Source organism: Anomaloglossus baeobatrachus, chromosome 4 (assembly GCF_048569485.1).
Source record: "Anomaloglossus baeobatrachus isolate aAnoBae1 chromosome 4, aAnoBae1.hap1, whole genome shotgun sequence".
Taxonomy (NCBI): Eukaryota; Metazoa; Chordata; class Amphibia; order Anura; family Aromobatidae; genus Anomaloglossus; species Anomaloglossus baeobatrachus.
The window spans coordinates 442,245,325-442,268,838 of NC_134356.1; the positions used below are offsets into that span (position 1 = coordinate 442,245,325).

General features: G+C 46.6%; 1 protein-coding gene across 5 annotated transcripts in view; it reads right to left on the reverse strand.

Moving 5' to 3' along the window:
* Positions 1 to 19,767: 19,767 nt before the first annotated feature.
* MYO9A (myosin IXA) overlaps positions 19,768 to 23,514 on the reverse strand; it is a 235,568-nt gene continuing 231,821 nt past the window's right edge. For all 5 annotated transcript variants that reach the window (XM_075345532.1, XM_075345530.1, XM_075345533.1 and 2 more), the window contains 2 exons: positions 21,759 to 21,901; positions 19,768 to 21,090 (listed from right to left, as the gene is read on the reverse strand). In XM_075345532.1, coding sequence (XP_075201647.1) covers positions 20,681 to 21,090; positions 21,759 to 21,901 — 553 coding nt within the window. In that variant the 3' untranslated portion in view covers positions 19,768 to 20,680. The remainder of the gene's footprint in view (positions 21,091 to 21,758; positions 21,902 to 23,514) is intronic.

Below are 23,514 nucleotides of genomic sequence, written 5' to 3' on the forward strand. Positions count from 1 at the left end.
ATATGTATTCATGATACATTTACTATTGTTTTTTTTTCGCGTCATCAATCTGGTAAAAAAGCAATTTAGACAAATTGGTCACTGATTTATGTCTTAAAAAACACTATTCAAAAGCACAAAGAAAGGACGTTGCGGATTGTAAAAATGTGACACTTATTATCAGAGCTGTGGAGTCGGTAAGTTTCTTAGACTCAGACTCCTCAAATTCCCTTACTCCGACTTCTACATATATTGCTTATAGTTAAGTGAAAAATTTATTGTAGTACATGAATATGTGTATGTGAACATCAGACATTTAATAATTTTTATGATACAATAATCAAGATATTTGGATAGAACATAAAATATAGTTATTGGAATACAACTTTAGAACACAAACTGTAATAAATTGTAAATATGTAATACACTATGTTATATACAGTAGATTACATATATATCTTGTATGTGTGTGTATATATATATTTTGTGTTCTAAAGTTGTATTCCAATAAATATATTTTATATTTTATCTAAATATCTTGATTATTGTATCATAAAAATGCTTAAATGTCTGATGTTCACATTGTACTACAATAAATTTTTCACTTAACCCCTTAACGACCCTTGACGTACTGGGTACGTCATGGTGACATGGTGCTAAACGACCCATGACGTACCCAGTATGTCATGGCGAAATCGCGGTCCCGGAGCCCCGGGGAGTCCAATTTGTTTAATTAAACAGTAGATTCGGGAAGGAGGAGACCTCTGCCTGACCTCAGGAGGGGTGGTGCCTCCTCCCCGAACCTACAGAGGCTGTGATTGGCTGACGAACGCCGCTCAGCCAATTAGTCACTGTAATGTTCCAGCCATTGAAAATGGCTGGAACATTGAAATCCAGCCCTGATCAGTGCTGCTGTAGCACTGGCCATTGGTTGGAGCTGGGTGATCGGTGCTTCAACCGCCCCCAGCTCTGATTGGAGAGACTGGTCTTGTGACCGATCTCTCCAAGGTGACCTGTGTCCGTCCCTGAGGGTGCCCATCGGTAAGTTGCTGCCCCTGCCGCCCGCCCCTGTCCCCTATCGCCCTGCCCGCCACCACCATCCCCGCCGCTGTCTCCGATCGCCCCGCCAGCCCCAGCCCCGCCGCTGTCTCCGATTGCCTCGCCCGCCACCGCCAGCCCCGCCGCTGTCTCCGATCGCCCACCAGCCCCAGCCCCGCCGCTGTCTCCGATCTCCCCGCCCGCCACCGCCAGCCCCGCCGCTGTCTCCGATCGCCCCGCCGCTGTCTCCGATCACCCCGCCAGCCTCGCCGCTGTCTCCGATCGCCCCGCCCGCCCCGCCGCTGTCTCCGATCGCCCCGCCCGCCAGCCCCAGCCCCGCCGCTGTCTCCGATCGCCCCGCCCGCCCCGCCGCTGTCTCCGATCGCCCCGCCCGCCAGCCCCAGCCCCGCCGCTGTCTCCGATCGCCCCGCCTGCCACCGCCAGCCCCGCCGCTGTCTCCGATCGCCCCGCCGCTGCTCCTGATCCACCGCTGTCCCCGATCGCCCCGCCGCCACGCTCGCCACTGTCCCCGCCGCCATGCTCGCCACTGTCCCCGCCGCCGTCGCACCCACCTTTTTCAGCCGCTGCTGCCCCCGAATCGGCCCCCAATGTTCCCGATCGGCCGCCGCCTCCTTCATCGGCTGCCCCTTCTCCATCGCCACTACACCTCCTCCCCCTCCATGTGCTGCAAGCCACCCTCCCCCCACATGTGGGGAGAGGGTGGCTTGCAGCACATGTGGGGGGAGGGTGGCTTGCAGCACATGTGCTGCAAGCCACCCTCCCCCTACATGTGCTGCAAGCCACCCTCCCCCCTCCATGTTCTGGGGGCCCCCCTCCTCCATGTGCCATCTCTCTCTCCCATCAGACTCTGCCCCCCTCCCCGATCTGCTGCCTGCTCTCTCCCATCCTCTTCATCTACTGCCCCCTCTCACACTCCTCAATCTGTTGCCTCTTTCATCTGCTGCCTCTTCTGTCTGCTGTGATCCTGCTGCCTAGATCCATCCTGTAAGGTAGGTATCCCCATCTCACCTCCCTCCCCCCATCCTCCGCCGCTCCTCCATCCGCTGCGCCATTTCCCATCATCCATCCGCTGCGCCCTTTCCCATTCTCTATCCGCTGTGCCATTTCCCATCATCCGCTGCGCCCTTTCCCATCCTCTGCCGCTCCTCCATCCGCTGCGCCCTTTCCCATCTTCCATCCGCTGCGCCCTTTCTCATCTTCCATCCGCTGCGCCCTTTCTCATCTGCCGCCCCGCCCTCTCGCATCGCATTATCCAGCGCAGTTGCTCGCTTCCAGACTGGAGTGGATGATGCGATGCGAGACTCGTGCATTGCTCTCACGTTTGGCACTGGTCTTAGTGGCAGGCGCTCATATTTTTTTTTTTTATTCATTTTTTTTTTTTTTACTGATGTCTGTATTTTTTATTTCGCCAAACTAATTTTTTTGTATGGGGGGGGTCTAGTTTCCAAAATGGGATCACATGTGGGGGAGCTCCATTGTGTAGGCACCTCAGGGGGTCTCCAAATGCAACATGGCGTCTACTAATAATTCCAATCAATTTTACTGTGAAATGGCGCTCCTTCTCTTCTGAGCCCCGCATTACGCCCAAACAATTGATTTCCACCACATATGAGGTACCTGTGTACTCAGGAGAAATTGCACAATACATTTTATGGTGCATTTTTTCCTGATACCCTTGTGAAAAAAAAGCTACATGTTTGAAAAAACAATTTTGTGGTAAAAAAAAGAATAAAATATTTTCACGGCTGAACATTACAAACGTTTGTGAAGCTTCCAGGGGTTCAAAGTGCTCACTAAACGGCTATATAAATTCCATGAGGGGTCTAGTTTCCAAAATGGGGTCAATTGTGGGGGAGCTCCATTGTTTAGGCACTTCAGGGTGGTCTCAAATTGCAACATGGCGTCCGCTAATAATTCCAACCAATTTTGCTGTGAAATGGCGCTCCTTGCCTTCCGAGTCCTGCCGTGTGCCCAAACATTTGATTTCCACCACATATGAGGTGTCTGCGTACTCAGGAGAAAATGCACAATACATTTTATGGTGCATTTTTTCCTTATACCCTTGTGATAAAAAAAACTACCTGGTTGAAGCAACAGTTTTGTAGTTAAAAAAAAAAAAAAATTCTTTTCACGGCTCAACGTTATAAACTTCTGTGAAGCCCCCAGGGGTTCAAAGTGCACATCAAACATCTAGAAAAAATATTTGAGGGCTCTAGTTTCCAAAATGGGGTCACTTATGGGGGAGCTCCATTGTTTAGGCACCTCAGGGAGTCTTCAAACCCGACATGGCGTCCGCTAATGAGTGCAGCTAATTTTGCACTCAAAAATTCAAATGGCGCTCCTTGCCTTCAGAGTCCTGCCGTGTGCCCAAACATTTGATTTCCACCACATATGAGGTATCTGCGTACTCAGGAGAAAATGCACGACACATTTTATGATGCATTTTTCCTGATACCCTTGTGAAAATACTAATTTTTATGGCTAAAGTAACATTTTTGTGTTAAAGTAAAATTTTCATTTTTTCTTCTACATTGCTTTGGTTGCTGTGAAGCTCCTAAAGGGTTAATAAACTTCTTGGATGTGGTTTTGAGCAGAGTGAGGGGTGCAGATTTTAGAATGGGGTCACTTTGGGGTATTTTCTGTCGCCTAGGTTTCGCAAATCACTCCAAATGTGATGTGGTACCTAAAAAATTTTTTTGTAAATTTTGTTGGAAAAATGAGAAATTGCTGATGAACTTTGAACCCTTCTAACTTCCTAACGGAATTTTTTTTTTTTTTTTAAAAATTGCGCTGGTGTAAAGCAGACAAGTGGGAAATGTTATTTAGTAACTATTTTGTGTGACATATCTCTCAGATTTATGGGCATAAATTTCAAATTTTGAAAATTGCGAAATTTTCAAAATTTTCGCCAAATTTCCGAAATTTTCACAAATAAATGCAAAACATATCGGCCTAAATTTACCACTGACATGAAGTACAATATGTCACGAAAAAACAATGTCAGAATCGCCAGGATCTGTTTAAGTGTTCCAGAGTTATAACCTGTCAAAGTGACACTGGTCAAAATTGCAAAAAATGGCCGGGTCTTTAAGGTGAAAACAGGCTGGGGGCTGAAGGGGTTAAATATAAGCATTATACTAAATGTTATTATTTAGTATGTTTTTGATGAAAACTGTTTTTTTGTCACTTACATAGTTTATTATATAGTGTTACATAGTGTATATATATAAGTGGCAAAAAACGGATTTTTGTGTACTCACCGTAAAATCGTTTTCTCTTAGCCATCATTGGGGGACACAGGACCATGGGTGTTAGTGTCCTCCTATGGATAGGCAGCATAAGTAGATGCAAAAGCATAGCTCCTCCCCTGCAGTATACATCCCCTGGCCGGGCCAGGCAACCTCAGTTTTAGTACACAAGCAGTAGGAGAAAAAAACAGTAAAAACTTCTCAACAGAGGAACATGAGAAACGAAGAGTCATAACCAAATAAGGTACTGAGAGAACCAAGGCCCAACAGGGCAACAGGATGGGTGCTGTGTCCCCCAATGATGGCTAAGAGAAAACGATTTTACGGTGAGTACACAAAAATCCGTTTTTCTCTGACCCCTCATTGGGGGACACAGGACCATGGGACATCCTAAAGCCTTCCATGGGTGGGAAACATAAAAGAAGACAACACAACCCAAGGACTAGGAACCAGTCCCAGACAGCCTGGAGCGCCTACTGAGAGAGGTGCTCTACTGCCATTTGCAGAATTTTCCTACCCAGATTTGCCTCAGTTGAAACCTGGGTATGGACTCTGTAATGCTTTGAAAATGTATGTAGGCTAGACCAGGTCGCAGCCTTACACACCTGTTCCACTGAAGTCTGATGCCGAATGGCCCACGAAGCACCAACTGCTTGCGTGGAATGAGCCCGCAGCCCACTAGGAATGGGCTTGAGTTGAAAATGGTAGACTTCCTGGATCGCAGAGCGAATCCAGCGAGCCAAAGTCACCTTTGAAGCTGCCTGTCCCTTCTTAGGCCCCTCAGGAATGACGAACAAAGAGTCCGGGGCTGCCCTGGATATGTAATATCTGAGAGCTCTGACGAGGTCTAACGAATGCAGAGACCTTTCCACCCTATGAACCGGGTGTGGACAAAAGGAAGGCAGAACAATGTCCTCGTTCAAATGAAACTGGGTAAGAATCTTTGGAAGGAAATCCGGAAGGGGGTGCAGAACCACCTTGTCCTGGTGAAAGATCAGAAAAGGATCGCGGCAAGAGAGTGCTGCTAGCTCCGAAACCCGTCTGATGGACGTAATTGCCCCCAAGAATGTTACCTTCCAGGACAGAAGAGCAAGGGAGGATTCCTTGAGGGGTTCAGAGGAAGACCTCTGGAGACCGTCCAGAACGAGGTTGAGGTCCCATGGTTCCAGCGGCCGTTTGTACGGGGAAACTAGATGGGAAACGCCCTGGAGGAAGGTCTTGACTTGCGGCTTTTGAGCCAGGCAGCATTGGTAGAAGATTGAGAGCGCTGAGACCTGCCCTTTAAGGGAACTGAGAGCCAACCCCGCTTGCAAGCCAGACTGTAGAAAGTCGAGAATTCTGGGGATGGCCAGAGGCATAGGCTGGACGTTAGTTTCCCTGCACCATGAAAGGAAGATTTTCCACGTACGGTGGTAAATGCGGGATGAAGTAGGATTTCGGGCGCTGATCATGGTGGAAATAACCGCGGGGGAGAATCCCGCTCTTGTTAATACCCAGGTTTCAATGGCCATGCCGTCAGCTTCAGGGCTTTGGAGTTCTGATGGGAAATGGGCCCTTGGGTCAGCAAGTCTGGGATGCCTGGAAGGCACCACAGTGCGTCTGTGAGCATTTGTACTAATTCGGCGTACCAGGCGCGCCTGGGCCAGTCCGGTGCTATCAGTATCACCGGGACTCCCTCTGCCTTGATCTTAGAGGTGGAAATATGTAAGGCAGGCGGAATTGGTGCCAGGAGCAGACTAGAGCATCCGCGCCGATGGACTGCGGGTCGCGTGACCTGGCTATGAACGCGGGTACCTTTGCATTCAACCTTGAGGCCATTAGGTCCACGTCTGGTGTGCCCCAGCGAGTGCAGATGTGTAAAAACACATCTGGGTGGAGAGACCATTCTCCGGCGGCCAGGCCTTGGCGACTTAGAAAGTCTGCTGCCCAGTTCTCTACCCCAGGTATGTATACCGCTATCATCACTGATCCCGTCGATTCGGCCCAGTTGAGGATCTTGGGAAATCTCTCACGTGGTGCTGTCATGGGTGAGGGGAAAACACCTCGGTTACTTACCGGTAGCCGGTTTTTCCAGAACCCATGAGAGCACCCATATAATCCCTCCCTTTTCACCCTTAGTGTGCACTATTCTGGGTGTGCATGTGTGTGTGTTATAGTTGGTGATAGAGTTAAGTTCTAACGTTTGTTGGCGGTCCTCTCAATTCTCGGTAATCAACTGACGAAGGGGAGAGGTACCGCCCTTTTATTTCAGAATAGTTTCCTGTCCTCGCTGGGTGGATCCCTCTCTCACGTGGTGCTGTCATGGGTTCTGGAAAAACCGGCTACCGGTAAGTAACCGAGGTGTTTTCAACAAAAACATACTAAATAACATTTGTGCAGTCTATGAATTTGTTCTAAGAAATAGAATTGCTTCCATCAGATCCTCCTTCATAGATGACCTCAAATCTGACCTAATAATTTTAAGGCTAGAGAACAACCTCTCTACACTAACTTGGGTTGGAGGCAAAGCCGTAACCACATGGGCAACATCTCTAACAATTTCCGGGTATAAAGGAATTGCCTCATGCACAGTCAGTTTTGATGAACAGTTGAATTTTTCTATTTCTTTGAGAGCAAGTGAAAAATGTTACTGAAATCTGGTCAATCTGCTGCTATAGGAGACGGAGTGAAATCTTTTTCCTTGCGGCAACGCTTTGCCTGCTCCATGTCATTCAAATACTTGTCAAAGTTAAACTCCTCATCTGATGAGGATGAAGATATGGCAGCAGTAGCACTGTCGGACCCCAAGTCCTCTTGCGCCTGGCAGTCCTGTAGCCGCTCATCCTAACTGCTACCTCACTCAAAGTTTTTTTTTCCTTTTAGTAAGCTGTTGATCATCAAGCAGTATACGATGACTTGCGTCCACATAAATAGCTGCCAGAAGAATTTTATTTTCCAATAGCTGTGTCTCCATTGCATTGAAGCAGAAATGCCATCTGCGATTAAACCTCTTCTTTGGGACAGGCAAAATAGCAAGTTCTTCCACTCCCTTATGAAAATGCCAGGAGCTAAATCCTCAGCTTATAATTTTTTAGTCACGGTAAATGGGTGATTAAGCAATTCCTTTCAATTCAGCCACCTTTGTCCATTGACCTTCATTTAATGCTACTTGAGGGTTAACCATATCAATAAGAAACTATTTTAGTTCAAGCAATCGCTCAGTCATTAAATAAGTGCTGCCTCACCGAGTGGCTTGATCAACAATTGCCCCTTTCCCAGCACGTCTCTTCAAGATAAGATGGAATCAATTTTAGGGGATCTGGCGGCAATAACCAATTTCTTCAGCGCTCTATTGGGAGACCCAGACGATTGGGTGTATAGCACTGCCTCCGGAGGCCACACAAAGCAATTACACTAAAAAGTGTAAGGCCCCTCCCCTTCTGGCTATACACCCCCAGTGGGATCACTGGCTCACCAGTTTTCTGCTTTGTGCGAAGGAGGTCAGACATCCACGCATAGCTCCACTGTTTGTAGTCAGCAGTAGCTGCTGGCTATATCGGATGGAAGAAAAGAGGGCCCATATGGGGCCCCCAGCATGCTCCCTTCTCACCCGCGGTGGTGCTTGTAAGGTTGAGGTACCTATTGCTGGTACAGAGGCTGGAGCCCACATGCTGTTTTCCTTCCACATCCCCTTAGGGCTCTGTGGAAGTGGGATCTTACCGGCCTCCAAGCCCTGAGGCCGGGCTCCATCCACAGACCCAGAGAACCTGCTGGATTTGGAGCGGGAGTGCCGTTCAGGGACAAGGCCCTGCAACTTTCAGGTACTCTGTGTCCCCGGCAGGCACGGACACTCTCAAGGCTTGCTGAGCGTTATAGTGCGCCGGGGACAGTAGCGCTGTGCGCTGGGGTTAGGTCACTGCAGCTTTGCTGAGTGACGTTACATGTTGGGAACTACTGCGCCGACCACTACTGGAGCGGCGGCGCAGCTGCGACTTGTGGTGCGCCGGGGACTTTGCGCCGACCGCGTTTTTACGGCGGCGGCGCTTCTAACTTTAGCCCCCGGCTTCTGCGGCCTAGCGCCGCTTCGTTCCCGCCCCCACCCTGTCAATCAGGGTAGGGGAGAGACGCTGCTCAATTGGCAGCGCCGAGGGCTGGAGCTTTATTTACATGCTCCAGCCCTCTCACTAGGCACAGTGGGAAGCAGGCTTCCCGCTCTTCGTCTGTATACGCCCAGGGCCCGCCCCCCCTCTCCACAAGGACGCCGGCAGCCATTACACATGCGGTCTGGCTGGGGAAAGGCAGCAGGCTCTGGGAGACCCAGACTAAAGGGATTTCGGCGACCACACACCCGCTCCTAAGCGGGCGGTAAGCTGCACTTTAGTGCTGGCCCCACTTGTGCCTCAGTGTTATATTAGTGTACTTTTTTCTTAGTACCATATATATATATAGTTGCACTGTAAGGTCGCTTCTTGGCTGGACACCCTGTACTGCTCTGAGGAGGCAGCAACATGTCATCCGCAAAACGCAAGGGTGCCAAGGCACAGGCTGTGTACACTGTTTGTACTGCATGTGGGGCTGATCTACCGGCAGGCTCCAAAGACTCACATTGTGTGCAATGTTCAGTCCCAGTGGCACTTCGTCAGCCAGAGCCTAATGTGGTGGTAGCCCAGGCAGAGACGCCTGTGAACCCTGCCCCGGTGACGGGGACAGACTTTGCAGTTTTTGCTGATAAAATGTCTGTGACTATGTCAAAAATCCTGGAGACCTTGCAGTCCAGGCCAGTTACTCAGACCATGGACACTGCTGTGTCTATGCTCTCCGGTCCCCCTCAGTTGGAACTAATCCGTACTTCAAGGGGGTCTCAAGCATCACAGGCTGAAGTCTCTGACTCAGATGACAGTCCCAGGCAGCCTAAGCGAGCTCGCTGGGAAAGACCCTCCACGTCCTCACACTGCTCAGGGTCTCAGCGAGAAGAGTCTCTCTGTGATGAGACTGAGGACGGTGATCAGGATTCTAATCCTGAGGCTCCTTTCAATCTGGATGCCCCTGATGGTGACGCCATGGTTAATGACCTTATATCGGCAATTAATAGACTGTTGGATATTTCTCCCCCAGCCCCTTCTGCAGAGGAGGCAGCGGCACAGCAGGAGAAGTTCCATTTCCTGTATCCCAAGCGTAAATTAAGTGCTTTTTTGGACCACTCTGACTTCAGAGAATCGATCCAGAAACACGACGCTCATCCAGACAAGCGTTTCTCTAAACGTTCTAAGGATACCCGTTACCCTTTTCCTGCTGAGGTGACCAAACGCTGGACCCAGTGTCCAAAGGTGGATCCCCCAATTTCCAAGCTTGCGGCTAGATCCATAGTCGCAGTAGAGGATGGCGCTTCACTTAAAGATGCCAACGACAGACAGATGGACCTTTGGTTGAAATCTGTCTATGAAGCTATCGGCGCGTCGTTTGCTCCAGCATTCGCGGCCGTGTGGGCACTCCAAGCTATTTCAGCTGGTTTAGCACAGGTGGATGCTATCATACATCCAGCAGTGCCGCAGGTGGCGTCCCTAACTTCGCAAATGTCTGCGTTTGCGACCTATGCTATCAATGCTGTCCTAGAATCTACGAGCCGTACCGCTATGGCGTCCGCCAATTCTGTGGTTTTGCGCAGAGCCTTGTGGTTAAAGGACTGGAAAGCAGATGCTGGTTCCAAAAAATGCTTAACCAGCTTGCCATTATCCAGAGACAGACTGTTTGGTGAGCCATTGGCTGAAATCATAAAACAGTCCAAGGGTAAGGACTCTTCCTTACCACAGCCCAGAGCAAGTAAACCTCAACAGAAAAAGTGGCAGTCGAGGTTTCGGTCCTTTCGAGGCTCGGGCAAGGCCCAATTCTCCTCGTCCAAAAGGACTCAGAAAGAACAAGGGAGCTCAGATTCCTGGCGGGCTCACTCACGCCCCAGGAAAGCAAATGGAGGAACCGCTTCCAAAGCGGCTACCTCATGACTTTCGGCCTCCTCCCTCCGCATCCTCGGTCGGTGGCAGGCTCTCCCGCTTTTGCGACATTTGGCTGTCACAGGTCAAGGACCGGTGGGTAACAGACATTTTGTCTCGCGGGTACAGAATCGAGTTCAGTTCTCGACCTCCACTTCGGTTCTTCAGAACCTCCCCACACCCCAACCGAGCAGATGCCCTGCTGCAGGCGGTGGACTCTCTAAGAGCAGAAGGAGTCGTGATCCCTGTCCCCCCTCAGGAACGGGGGCGAGGATTTTACTCCAATCTCTTTGTGGTTCCAAAAAAGGACGGCTCCTTCCGTCCTGTTCTGGACCTAAAACTGCTCAACAAGCATGTGAACGCCAGGCGGTTCCGGATGGAATCCCTCCGCTCAGTCATTGCCTCAATGTCTCAAGGAGATTTCATAGCATCAATAGACATCAAAGATGCTTATCTCCACGTGCCGATTGCTACAGAGCACCAACGCTTTCTACGCTTCGTGATAGGAGACGACCATCTTCAGTTCGTAGCTCTGCCATTTGGTTTGGCGACAGCCCCTCGGGTGTTCACCAAGATCATGGCGGCAGTGGTAGCAGTCTTGCACTCTCACGGACACTCTGTGATCCCTTACTTGGACGATCTACTGGTCAAGGCACCCTCTCAAGAGGCATGCCAACTCAGCCTGAATGTTGCACTGGAGACTCTCCAGGCGTTCGGGTGGATCATCAACTTCCCAAAGTCAAATCTGTCACCGACCCAATCACTAACGTATCTTGGCATGGAGTTTCATACTCTCTCAGCGATAGTGAAGCTTCCGCTGGACAAGCAGCGGTCTCTACAGACTGGGGTGCAGGCTCTCCTTCAAAGTCAGTCGCACTCCTTAAGACGCCTCATGCACTTCCTCGGGAAGATGGTGGCGGCAATAGAGGCGGTTCCGTTTGCGCAGTTTCATCTGCGTCCACTTCAATGGGACATTCTCCGCCAATGGGACGGGAAGTCAACATCCCTGGACAGGAAAGTCTCCCTTTCCCAGACGGCCAAGGACTCTCTGCAGTGGTGGCTTCTTCCCACCTCATTATCACAGGGAAGATCCTTCCTACCACCGTCTTGGGCGGTGGTCACGACAGACGCGAGTCTGTCAGGGTGGGGAGCAGTTTTTCTCCACCACAGGGCTCAGGGTACGTGGACTCGGCAGGAGTCCACCCTTCAGATCAATGTTCTGGAAATCAGAGCAGTGTATCTTGCCCTACTAGCCTTCCAGCAGTGGCTGGAGGGAAAGCAGATCCGAATTCAGTCGGACAACTCCACAGCGGTGGCATACATCAACCACCAAGGGGGGACACGCAGTCGGCAAGCCTTCCAGGAAGTCCGGCGGATTCTGATGTGGGTGGAAGCCACAGCCTCCACCATATCCGCAGTTCACATCCCCGGCGTAGAAAACTGGGAAGCAGACTTCCTCAGTCGCCAGGGCATGGACGCAGGGGAATGGTCCCTTCACCCAGACGTGTTTCAGGAAATCTGTCGCCGCTGGGGGGTGCCGGACGTCGACCTAATGGCGTCACGGCACAACAACAAGGTCCCAACCTTCATGGCACGGTCTCGCGATCAAAGAGCGCTGGCGGCAGACGCCCTAGTGCAAGATTGGTCGCAGTTCCGGCTCCCTTATGTGTTTCCACCTCTGGCACTCTTGCACAGAGTGCTACGCAAGATCAGATCCGATTGCAGCCGCGTCATACTTGTCGCCCCAGACTGGCCGAGGAGGGCGTGGTATCCGGATCTGTGGCAGCTCACGGTCGGCCAACCGTGGGCACTACCAGACCGACCAGACTTACTGTCCCAAGGGCCGTTTTTCCATCGGAATTCTGCGGCCCTGAACCTGACTGTGTGGCCATTGAGTCCTGGATCCTAGCGTCTTCAGGATTGTCCCAAGGGGTCGTTGCCACCATGAGACAGGCTAGGAAGCCCACGTCCGCTAAGATCTACCACAGAACGTGGAGGATATTCTTATCCTGGTCCTCTGCTCAGGGAGTGTCTCCCTGGCCATTTGCATTGCCTACCTTTCTTTCTTTCCTGCAATCTGGGTTAGAAAAAGGTTTGTCGCTCAGCTCCCTTAAAGGTCAGGTCTCGGCGCTATCCGTCTTTTTTCAGAGGCGTTTGGCACGCCTTCCTAAGGTGCGCACGTTCCTGCAGGGGGTTTGTCATATTGTACCCCCGTACAAGCGGCCGTTAGATCCATGGGATCTGAACAGGGTACTAGTTGCCCTCCAGAAGCCGCCCTTCGAGCCTCTGAGGGAGGTTTCACTTTCTAGACTATCACAGAAAGTGGCTTTTCTGGTAGCGATCACATCTCTTCGGAGAGTGTCTGAGCTGGCAGCACTATCATCCAAGGCTCCCTTCCTGGTCTTCCACCAGGACAAGGTTGTGCTGCGCCCCATTCAGGAGTTTCTCCCGAAGGTGGTATCCTCTTTTCATCTTAATCAGGATATCTCTTTGCCTTCGTTTTGTCCTCATGCAGTTCATCGGTATGAGAAAGATTTACATTTGTTAGATCTGGTGAGAGCACTCAGAATCTACATTTCCCGCACGGCGCCCTTGCGCCGTTCGGATGCACTCTTTGTCCTTGTCGCTGGTCAGCGCAAAGGGTCGCAGGCTTCTAAGGCCACCCTGGCTCGATGGATCAAAGAACCAATTCTTGAAGCCTACCGTTCTGCTGGGCTTCCGGTTCCATCAGGGCTGAAGGCCCATTCTACCAGAGCCGTGGGTGCATCCTGGGCATTACGACACCAGGCTACGGCTCAACAGGTGTGCCAGGCAGCTACCTGGTCGAGTCTGCACACTTTCACCAAACATTATCAGGTGCATACCTATGCTTCGGCGGACGCCAGCCTAGGTAGAAGAGTCCTGCAGGCGGCAGTTGCCTCCCCGTAGGGGAGGGCTGTCTTGCAGCTCTAACATGAGGTATTTCTTTACCCACCCAGGGACAGCTTTTGGACGTCCCAATCGTCTGGGTCTCCCAATAGAGCGCTGAAGAAGAAGGGAATTTTGTTACTTACCGTAAATTCCTTTTCTTCTAGCTCTTATTGGGAGACCCAGCACCCGCCCTGTTGTCCTTCGGGATTTTTGGTTTGTTTGCGGGTACACATGTTGTTCATGTTGAACGGTTTTCAGTTCTCCGATGTTACTCGGAGAGAATTTGTTTAAACCAGTTATTGGCTTTCCTCCTTCTTGCTTTTGCACTAAAACTGGTGAGCCAGTGATCCCACTGGGGGTGTATAGCCAGAAGGGGAGGGGCCTTACACTTTTTAGTGTAATTGCTTTGTGTGGCCTCCGGAGGCAGTGCTATACACCCAATCGTCTGGGTCTCCCAATAAGAGCTAGAAGAAAAGGAATTTACGGTAAGTAACAAAATTCCCTTCTTCCTCACGTTTCCAATTAGATTTCCAGCATGTCCGCCCAGTTTCACACATCCGGTTTCTCGACGGTTTGGCGGATGTGGCGCACGCCAGTACAGTACGATACAGTGCAGTGGCAGAGCCGCAACCTCCGGGTCACATGCTCCGATCACATGACAGCATGTGACCAGCGTTTGTCGCGCTGCCACTGTACTGGAGTGCGCCGCATTCGCCAAACCGGCGAAAAGCCGGATGTGTGATACCAGGGTCCCTCTTGCAGACCCTCTCTTATTGCCAGCTGCAGCGTGTGCACAACACAGCGCATGTGATGAATATGAAAGTGTTTTGAAGCAGCTTCAACAAGATCATCTAATCCTAAAGTATCATTTTGCTGTTCTTCTGTTGTAATATCTGTTTGTTCCTCAGTTACATGAACAACACTGTGGCTCCATCTCACACATACTAAATCCGAAATTTTCTTCTAGCTGTTGTTCATGATTCTCATTCATCAGTTTAACTGTACTTATCAAGTTTGAAGCATTGTCCGTTAAAAAAAGAACAGGTTCTTGCCTTTGTGAGTTCGTAGTCTTGCAGAACTTTTTCCACTAAGGCCTGGAGAAACTGGCTGGTGTGATGAGCTTTAGTATCTTTTACTGCCAGTGTCTTGCTAACAATTTCTTTCTTGTCACAAACATATTGAACATTGATGGCAAAATAATTCAGTGGAATGCAGTGACTCTGGCATCCAGCAAAGGCAATGGGTTTCAAGATAGGACATTCAGACAGATCGTTTTGTGAGGATCCTCACAAAGAATGAGCATGTCAGTTTGTGTGGTGTTTTTCTAATCTGCTTTTGCTATTGAAAGCATTATTTATGAGCTCAAAAACCTTTCAGGTGATGCGGTTTTTTAAAAAACTGATCTGCTTTTGCAGCTGACAAAAACGCTGTGTGTGAATGTAGCCTTAGATCAGGAATAGAACAGCCATTTATAGGACATTTCATAACTTTCCCAAATTCCTATGAAAAAATATTCAGCACATTCTGCATTGCACTACTGTCCCCAATTTATTATATATTTTAGGAGTCTGAGGCTGTGCATTTTATACAGACTCCGACTCCACCAAAATGATCTCTGACTCAGACTCTGACTCCACACCCCTGCTTATTATTACTGTGTTTTTTTTTTTATAAAATGTATTGAATGGAGAAGTTGAAAGTGATCATGAAAAAAAAAGGTCCAGCTTCATCAACAAGCAAAAATGTATTGGTGAAAGAATTCAAAAGAGTGATTAAGGGAGTCACGCACCACAAACGAGCTGCTGTCTCAAGAATGTAGCTCTCCTGATACTTTAACCTTTTGCACAGGTTTTTGTACTAACTCACAATTACATTTTTGCATATTTGTGAATCTGGACCTTTTTATCTTCATTTAATTATTTGTAACTGTCAGGGTGGGCATATTTGACACTGCTCCATAGGTAATCACTAAGATAGCTGTGCGGTAATATAATTTGCAGATGGTGTGTCATCATCGAGCGTTGCTTGGTCTCACACTACAAACCATTTTCTACGGTTTGTTGGTGTGTTTCCACTACACAAACTAGTGCCTTGCAGATATTGATTTGCATACTTGGATGTATTTTTGGTCTTGGTTGGGTACTGTTGCTTGGAAAATGTTAATGCCAAAGTTAGACCTGCATCCCATCAACTGAGCCCAGACCACATCACAAATCAAGATAGATCCACGATTTGTCAATTTAACTTGCTGAACCCCCACCATCACAGACTGGATTTCAGCTATTTACAGTTGAACAGACATTTATAGATTTAGAAATAGTGTTCAGTTGACATAATTTGTGTGTTGTTTAGTTCGGATAATAAATGGCATCTACAACCACATAACTGAAACCTTGCAGGGTATATAATCTAACAAGGTGCACTCAAGTTGGCATACAGTTTATGAATGGTAATGCAATGCAATGAATGGTATGTGTGCATAGCCTGCCCAATTGTAATTGGGGTCTGGGAACTTATACTCAATGGACCAGACTATATTTGTCACACTAGCCCATGCTGGAAATTGCTTTTGGCGTGTCTTTACCTATAAACTCTTGTATAACTTTATACCACCTCTTGGCTTACTTTTACACCATTTTTTTTTGTGTCACAATGTTGGCGTATCTAATGCCATGCCCACTTTTAAGCCAAGTCGTGCAACTTTCTGCAAAGCCACATTATTTTGTTGAGCGCTTTTCAAATTTTACATCAACATTTGTTGTATTTGCCTTCAAAGTTGTGGCTCACAATTGCTAATCATCCAAATGTGTTTTTATTAGTTCTTGTCCATTTCATCTCGGCTAACCTACCTTTGCTAGTTACTAAAGCATATGGAAAACGTAAGAACCATTAGGGATTAGTGTGCAAAGGTAGTGTAATGTTAAAAATCAAGAAGGATATTTAAAGAATTGAAAATGCCAATCTATTCCATATAAGCAAACCTGTCAGGGCAAAACTATGACTCAAACTAGTAGAATTTCTGAACAACAATCAATGTAAATATTTTTATGCCCAAAAATGAAAAATTATTCCAGGACTGATACTTTTATGCCCAAAACTGACAAATAGTAATTACATTGATTTTTCTGGTTAACATGGTACAACAATATAATTTTGTATTGTACATCATATGAACATCAATCAAAATTATACCAGTCGTTGCGAGATTGCTAAGAAATCAAGCTTTGACGCGTAAATTAGGCTGGATTTGCAGTGGAGGTGTGTCAGTGCACTTTCTAAGGCTATATGCGCACGCTGCAGTTTTTGTTGTTTTTTTGGTGCAGTTTTGTTGTCAGCAAGTTCTCCTTGCAGCGCTGGGATCCTGGGTTCAAATCCCACCAAGGACACCATCTGCAAGGAGTTTGTATGTTCTCCCCGTGTTTGCGTGGGTTTCCTCCGGTTTTCTCCCACACTCCAAAGACATACTGATAGGGACTTTAGATTGTGAGCCCCAATGGGGACAGTGTTCCTAATGTATGTAAAGCACTGCGGAATATATTAGCGCTATATAAAAAAAAATATAAAGATTTGACAAACACATGAAGTCAGAATTGACAAAAACGCAACAAAAATGCACCATCATTACAAGCGTTTGTTTTGACATTTCCAGGCTCTCTGTGACAAGGTGCAATTTGGGTGCAGAAAAAACTGCAGCGTGCGCATGTAGCCTTAGATGTTTCGTGGTGGTGGTGGGGGGGGTTCAGAACCCTGTCTTCTGCGGCCTGGAGCCAGACACTGATATTACATAGCATAGGAAATTGGCTCCACCTCAGCAGATTATACCTGCTGGTCGTTGACTTCCTCAGTTTCCCCATCAGTTGGAGGAGGGTCTTTTTCAGACTTGTCTGAGGTGTTGAACTTTTTTCTATTTCAGAGTCTTCTGGGTAACAGGGTGTAATTGTGCACTCTGTACTCTCCACCACAATGTGGGTGAAACATTCTGTATCCTCTCACGTTGTTTGGCTGGACCTGGGTATCTTGCTATGTAGGTAAAGGGTGGTGGTCACTACACTAGTAGACTTCTGCTCATTCACCCCACTTAGAAGTCGTATACATGGAGCAAAAGACAGCACTGCCTTCTGGACAGGTGTGTATTGCCCTCTCCTGTTTGCTTCCCTGTCTTTTCACTTTCCACTGTGTGTTGGCTGCGGTGGGTGTGTGCACTGAGAACATTTGCTAGAACTGGGACGACATGGTCAGGTGTGTGAGCAGAGTCGTTCCCTCCAGCTTGTAGGCTGTGATCACGCTCCCTTGCGGGGGTGTGGTTTTTTTTTTCAAGTCATCAATCAGCCTGTCACACTTGACCAACCTTGTTGCTGTTGCCTGGCATGTTGTGTCTGTCACCCCACCTTTTCCTGTTCCACCTCCATACCTTCCAACATCGGCGCCATTTTTTGGAGAGGTCTTCCTGTGAAGTCTCCTTTTGGCACCTGGTTTGGTGGATCATGCTCCAGGTAGGATTGACACTGCTTTGTGGCTGAAACTGATGCTCCTCAGCAGTATTCCTTTATGGCTCTTCTGCCTTGAGGATGTCTGAGTCTAGACAGGAACATGCTCGCACTCATGGACAGCACTAGTCACTTATTAACCCTAGAACCCATACCTGGGGCCTCGCAGGCCTGCTCGGTTATTTGTTTTCTATGGTAGATTTCTATGGTTGCACGTTCTAGGGTTAAGCATGTGATATTTGTGGTAATAAGTTTTCTTCTGGCCAGTCTTACACCCTATTGTGCTGCCTGTACTTTCCCCCTTGCTGATACCCGCTTTGGGGAGCCCAATTGTGTCAGAAGAGAGTATATCTCACCTTCTCTGGGCTCCAGATCTTACTCAGGCTGTTAGGCTATGTGCACACTTTGCTTTTTTACCTGCTTTTCCGCATTGTTTTGAACTGCAGCGTTTTAATGCCAAAATGCATGTGTTATGATTTTCAAGCAAAGTCTATGGGAAATAGGGATTTCTTGTGCGCACTTTGCTGTTAAAAACGCAGTGTTTTAGTTGCAGAAAATTTGGCAAAAACTCAGCGTTTAAAGAAGCAGCATGTCAATTATTTTTGCCATTTTGGCAGCGTTTTGCTAACAGAGTCAATGAGCACTTTCAAAACGCACCCTAAATCAAAATCCTAATGTTTAACATGCTTTCTTGATGCAGAATGTATGCTTTTTTAGATAAAATAAACGCATGCGTTTTTGACTTTATAATAAGGACATGATATGTCCCTTAAGACACACACACACACACACGGACAATTAAATTTAAGAAAATCCATAATTAAACGTTATCTTATGCAAATATGAGAACAGTTAGATTATTAAAATTATATTGTATGATTTTAATCATTTTTTTCCATTTTTTTTTCATAGTGTTTGAATGTTTAAACTTTATTTAGCAATGTATTCAAAACGCATTCAGTGTAGTCAAAACACATCTGACTTTAAGCAATGAAAAAGCATGTTAATCATGGTAAAAACGCAGCTAAAACGCGGTAAAAACGCAAGCGTATTTATAGCGTTTGTGGTCAAAACCAAATTTGACAGACAATTTCTGCCAGAGGATGCGTTTAGAACTGCAACTACCTCAATGCAAAGTGCGCACATAGCCTTACAGAACTAAGATGTGCAAGACCCTGGTTACTTCTGTGGGTCCACGTCCTATGACTTCTGTCCCCTTGTAACTCTGGCCAGCTCTTGTATTGAGTTAGACTCTCCTGTGACTGCTTATCAGTATTCCATACCTTGCCTGAGTTTTAAACGCCCATGAATAGCCTCTCCTTCAAGATCTCCATAGCTAGAAGGTCAACCTGAGACCTTTCCATCTCTGCTGGGACTACATTATCTGTAGTGCTCTGACTCTAGTGTCAGTGCTAGACCCGTATCAGGGGGGAAGGTTGAGAGTCTTACAGCAGACCTCTGTCCACGAATTGAAGCAGGTTTGTTAGGAGAGGAAAGTAAGTGCTGAAATAACTTGCAGATCATACATTTACTGAGGTATTATAGAAAGCCTGGGAGCACCCGTACAAACATTTCCAGAATCGTAGTCGCATGGAGATGCTTTACCCTTTCCCAGATGAATTAATGGCATATTGGTCTACTCTGCCAGTGGTTGACACTCCTGTTTCTTGCCTATCTAGAACCACATAAGCTGCCATTCCTGTCTTTTCTGACAATTTGAAACATGATCCATTTTTCCATTAAAAAAAAAAACAGCTGAAGAAAAAGACTCATAAAAACCTCCATAAAAAAATGTATTGTGTAATTTTTCTGATTATTTGTAGTGATGAACGAGTACTACCATGCGCGGGACTTGTATCAAGCAGTTGGATGCTCGGATGGGCAAGACTAGAATACCACAGTATAATGGAAGTCAATAGAGGTACTCAAGTCATGCCCTTCAAAGCATCCAATTGCACGTTAAGATCACCGAATCATGGTAGTGCTACCTCATTACTAATAATTTGTTCTTTCTTACAAAATGATAGCCGCCTTACTTACCATGACTGTAACATGTAGCTAAATAACTGTTTATATAAAACCTGCCACACTTTTTGTACATTTTTCAACTATAGGCAAGAATACTACCACAAGAATTGACATTCTGCAGCTTTTGTTCTTTTAATAAGCTCTGGGTTTGTTTGCAATGTAATGGATCTTACAGCTGGAAATTTACACAGATTGTACTGAATACATATAATAGCACAGTCTCCCAATGCATCTTGCACCTCTCCCAGATGCAGGGCCATTTACACTCAGTATGGAAGTGACTGCCCTTTATAAGGCTCAGCAGGCTTATGTTATAGTAAAATCTGCAGCTGGAAGGGTTATGTGAGAAGAAGCAGCTGCTTACTTTCTATGTCTGTTCCTTATAAGTCCTCTTCTACAAAAAAGAAGGTTTCATCTCAATTAGCCAAAACTCCAAGCAGAATATCCACTTTCTGAAAAAATATCTTCTCAAGCCCATACGCTGTGGATCCCACAAAACAAATGGAATGTACTCACTTGAGAGAGACACAAGTTTGGTAGTTTTTTTTGTTATTGTGGGTTTTGACCAATTTCTTTGGAGTGTAGATGAAAACGACAGACAGAATGATAGTGATCTACCCAAGACAAGTTGAGCCATGCAGCTTCAACCTTACAAAGCTTTGTGTAACCACAGTGCAGATGCTGCTTTAAATTAAAGGGAATGGTTTATTTATATTGGGCTTAGAAACCACAAATAAAATTAATAATATTAATATAATAATATTTATAATAAAAGCCTCTCTTTCTGTTGAGATCAGTTTGTGTTGATAAAAGGAGTGTTAACAGTTCTGTGATGGGCTAGGTGGGTAAGGCGTTCGTTAAACATGGCCCGGCTGGTCCTTGATATGTTTTGGCAGCGCATGCCAAATGGTGGCTCCTGGATGCACAATGAGGCACCAAGATAAAGCTACGTGGTAGGGCACAGCTCTTGGCAAGAATGAACAATAGAAACATTATCCCTCTTTCAAACCATAAACTCATTGTTCCCAAACAAGACAACAGATTGTGAGCTGCCATCTGATCCCAGAATCCTTTGCTCCCCACTTTCTGGAGGATCTCTTGATTTCTGTGGAGATTGTTTGACATTCTTTAATTTCTGGCGTCCTTTCTCAGGATTAAAAGTTCCACGGCTTGTAAAGTGTACAGGAGCCCCAGAGTCCAGAGTGTCTGCTGAAGAAGGTTCCCGGTAAAAGGGGGATTTGGAGTGTAAGTGGAACCTCTTTCTTCCCAGGTGGGGCAAGCAAGATGAAGCAGTGGGAGAAGAAAGGTTACGGTCTCCACTGTCTGTGCTGTCATTGTCTCTCTTGACTTGTTTCCGTACTCTTGCCGTCTCTGTTCGTGGACCTCGCATGGAACTCAGAACTAAGGCTCTTTCTGCAAGTTATAAATAAAAAAAAAAAAAAGACAAGTCAGCAAATGGTCTAGGAGTAAATATATTCTAAAAAAAAGTATTGTTCTTAGGATTTCACAGATTCTGTCTGATAGCAGCATAAAGTAGGAGCGGTAACCCTGATCCCAGCGATGTCACTTGCTGGGCCTTTTGCTGTACTTCTGCTAATTTGAAACCCCAATTTATCTGCCGCAACTCATTTAGACCACTCAGTGATAAGCTCCTGCTATGTAGTCCTCTATATTCATGAGCTCTGGCCATCTACAACCATCACTACTTATTGCAGGTTTCTGCCTATGCACAATGTAGACAGAAAGTTGTCAATGGCCCGGTGACATGTTATTGAGAGGACTGTCAACTACTGTACTTTTACTAAATCTACAGCAAGAAGCGCAGTACATGACGAGCTGAAATTGTGGTTTCTTTCCTTATTTTATGCTGCCATCAGATTGAGGATCATAAATCTGATTATAGTTTCCCTTTAAGGCTAACCCTAGACAACAACTCAGGACATATAACGGCAATTTTCAGACAATTAGTGTGACCAAAAAATGTGACAAGTCAGAAGTTGTACACAACTAGTTTAGATTGGCTGAAGAAAAAAAAATAATAAATTAAAATGATGTGAGCATCAATCTTACGAGCTACCTACCTGATCTGATGGATGCTGCCCCTTCAGACTCATAGTTCAGGTTCTCAGAGCTGTCTGCAGTCCCAAGAGAAGCTTCAGACTCCAAGGTTTCATCATCTGAAGCTCGTGGCTCTAAAGCTAGCATTTCATACGCCAGCTCCTCTCTATTTTAAGAAAAATATAAAACAGGAAAAAATAAGGATAAGAATTACAAATACTAAACGTTATCCACACAAGACAACAAAACCATCTTAAGGCAACCATTTAGGACCTTTGCTTCAGCATTTTATTGAGAAGAGGAAGGGGGTGGAATTGGAGGGCAATGGGAGCCTCATTTCTCTCAAGAGACTGAACTGTCTGCAACTCTCTCCATTAGCCTATGGGAGTTGCTCCGCTATTTTCTGAACTCCTATAGACTAGATTCGAGAGATAAGTGCCACACGTGTGGTTCATTTTTATTTGATATCTGATGCACGGTCTTAGGACAGTGGCAAGTTTGTCACATTTGTCTGATAAGTGTACACAGTGGGAAAACAAACTTTAAGGCTATGTGCCCACGATCAGGGTTTACAGCGTGTTTTTGTTGCGTCCAAAATGCTGCATTGTACAGTAGAAGCACAGTGGATGGATTTCTAGAATGCCCATGCCCACTCTGCTTGTTTTTCCCGCAGTGTAAACTGACCTGCAGTGCGGCTTCCTGAGCCACAGCACGTCAATTTAGTGCTGTGGAACTGTAAGTATTCTCCGCAGGGAGAACAAAGAGACCTCAGAGGCCCAAACCCTGATCGTGAGCACAGGCAGCTGCGGTCTGCTGCGAAGAGCACTCCCAGCCCCGCAGGAGAGGACATGCTGCATCTAGGACGCAGCCTGTCCAGGTCGTGTGCACATAGCCTAAAGGGGTTTTCAAGAATGTGATAAAATAGCTCCCCAGTAGCATAATTCACACAGCAGCCTGACCTATTAATATGTCAGGATAAAGTTGCAGTCTGTGGAAACAAAGGATTGTAAACAGACAGATCTCTGTAAGCTGACAAAGCAGAGCTGTGACATGAGAATGTTTATGAACCTGCTCCTCTGACAGTTGGAACACCGGTCTTAGGAGCAGCGTTTCTTCAGAATGCAACCCATCCCTACATGTGACTAGCATGGGCCGCAGTTCAAAATATATAATGGGCGCCATTTTAGCATATTCTTGAAGAAACCATTGTGATCGGTATTGTGACTCATTGCATTGTTAGGCATATAGCATGCTTTGTATACAGCAAGCAAACTGAGCCTAGCTTTCATGTTGTAAGCTGCAGAGTGGTTGGTTTAGGCAAACATTTTAAAAAAGTGACACATTGATCTGTTAATGATTTTGGTGAATAAAGATGAAACAGTGAGGAAAATAGGACAAATACTTTTCTTCATAAGTAGTAATGGGCAAATACTAAATATTCGAGTTATTCGTACTGAAATACCGGAATAGTACAAGGTACAGTCACAAATAACAAACCTAATGCAAGTCAATGGGGAACCTGAGCATTTTTTCTGCAAAATCTTATTAAAAAAATGCTTTGGTTCCCCATTTACATTAATTAGATTTGTTATTCTTGATGAATATTGGAATAGTATCAGGTATTCAGTACGAATAAACTGAACTGGAATATTTAGTATTAACTCCTCACTAATCATTACTTTACTGCTATTAATCCTTTTTTGGTGGGTACATAAAGAAAAGATACAAGTTTTTCAAAGACGAGGCTGAACACAGCCAAAAGTAAGGTACTAGTCATTA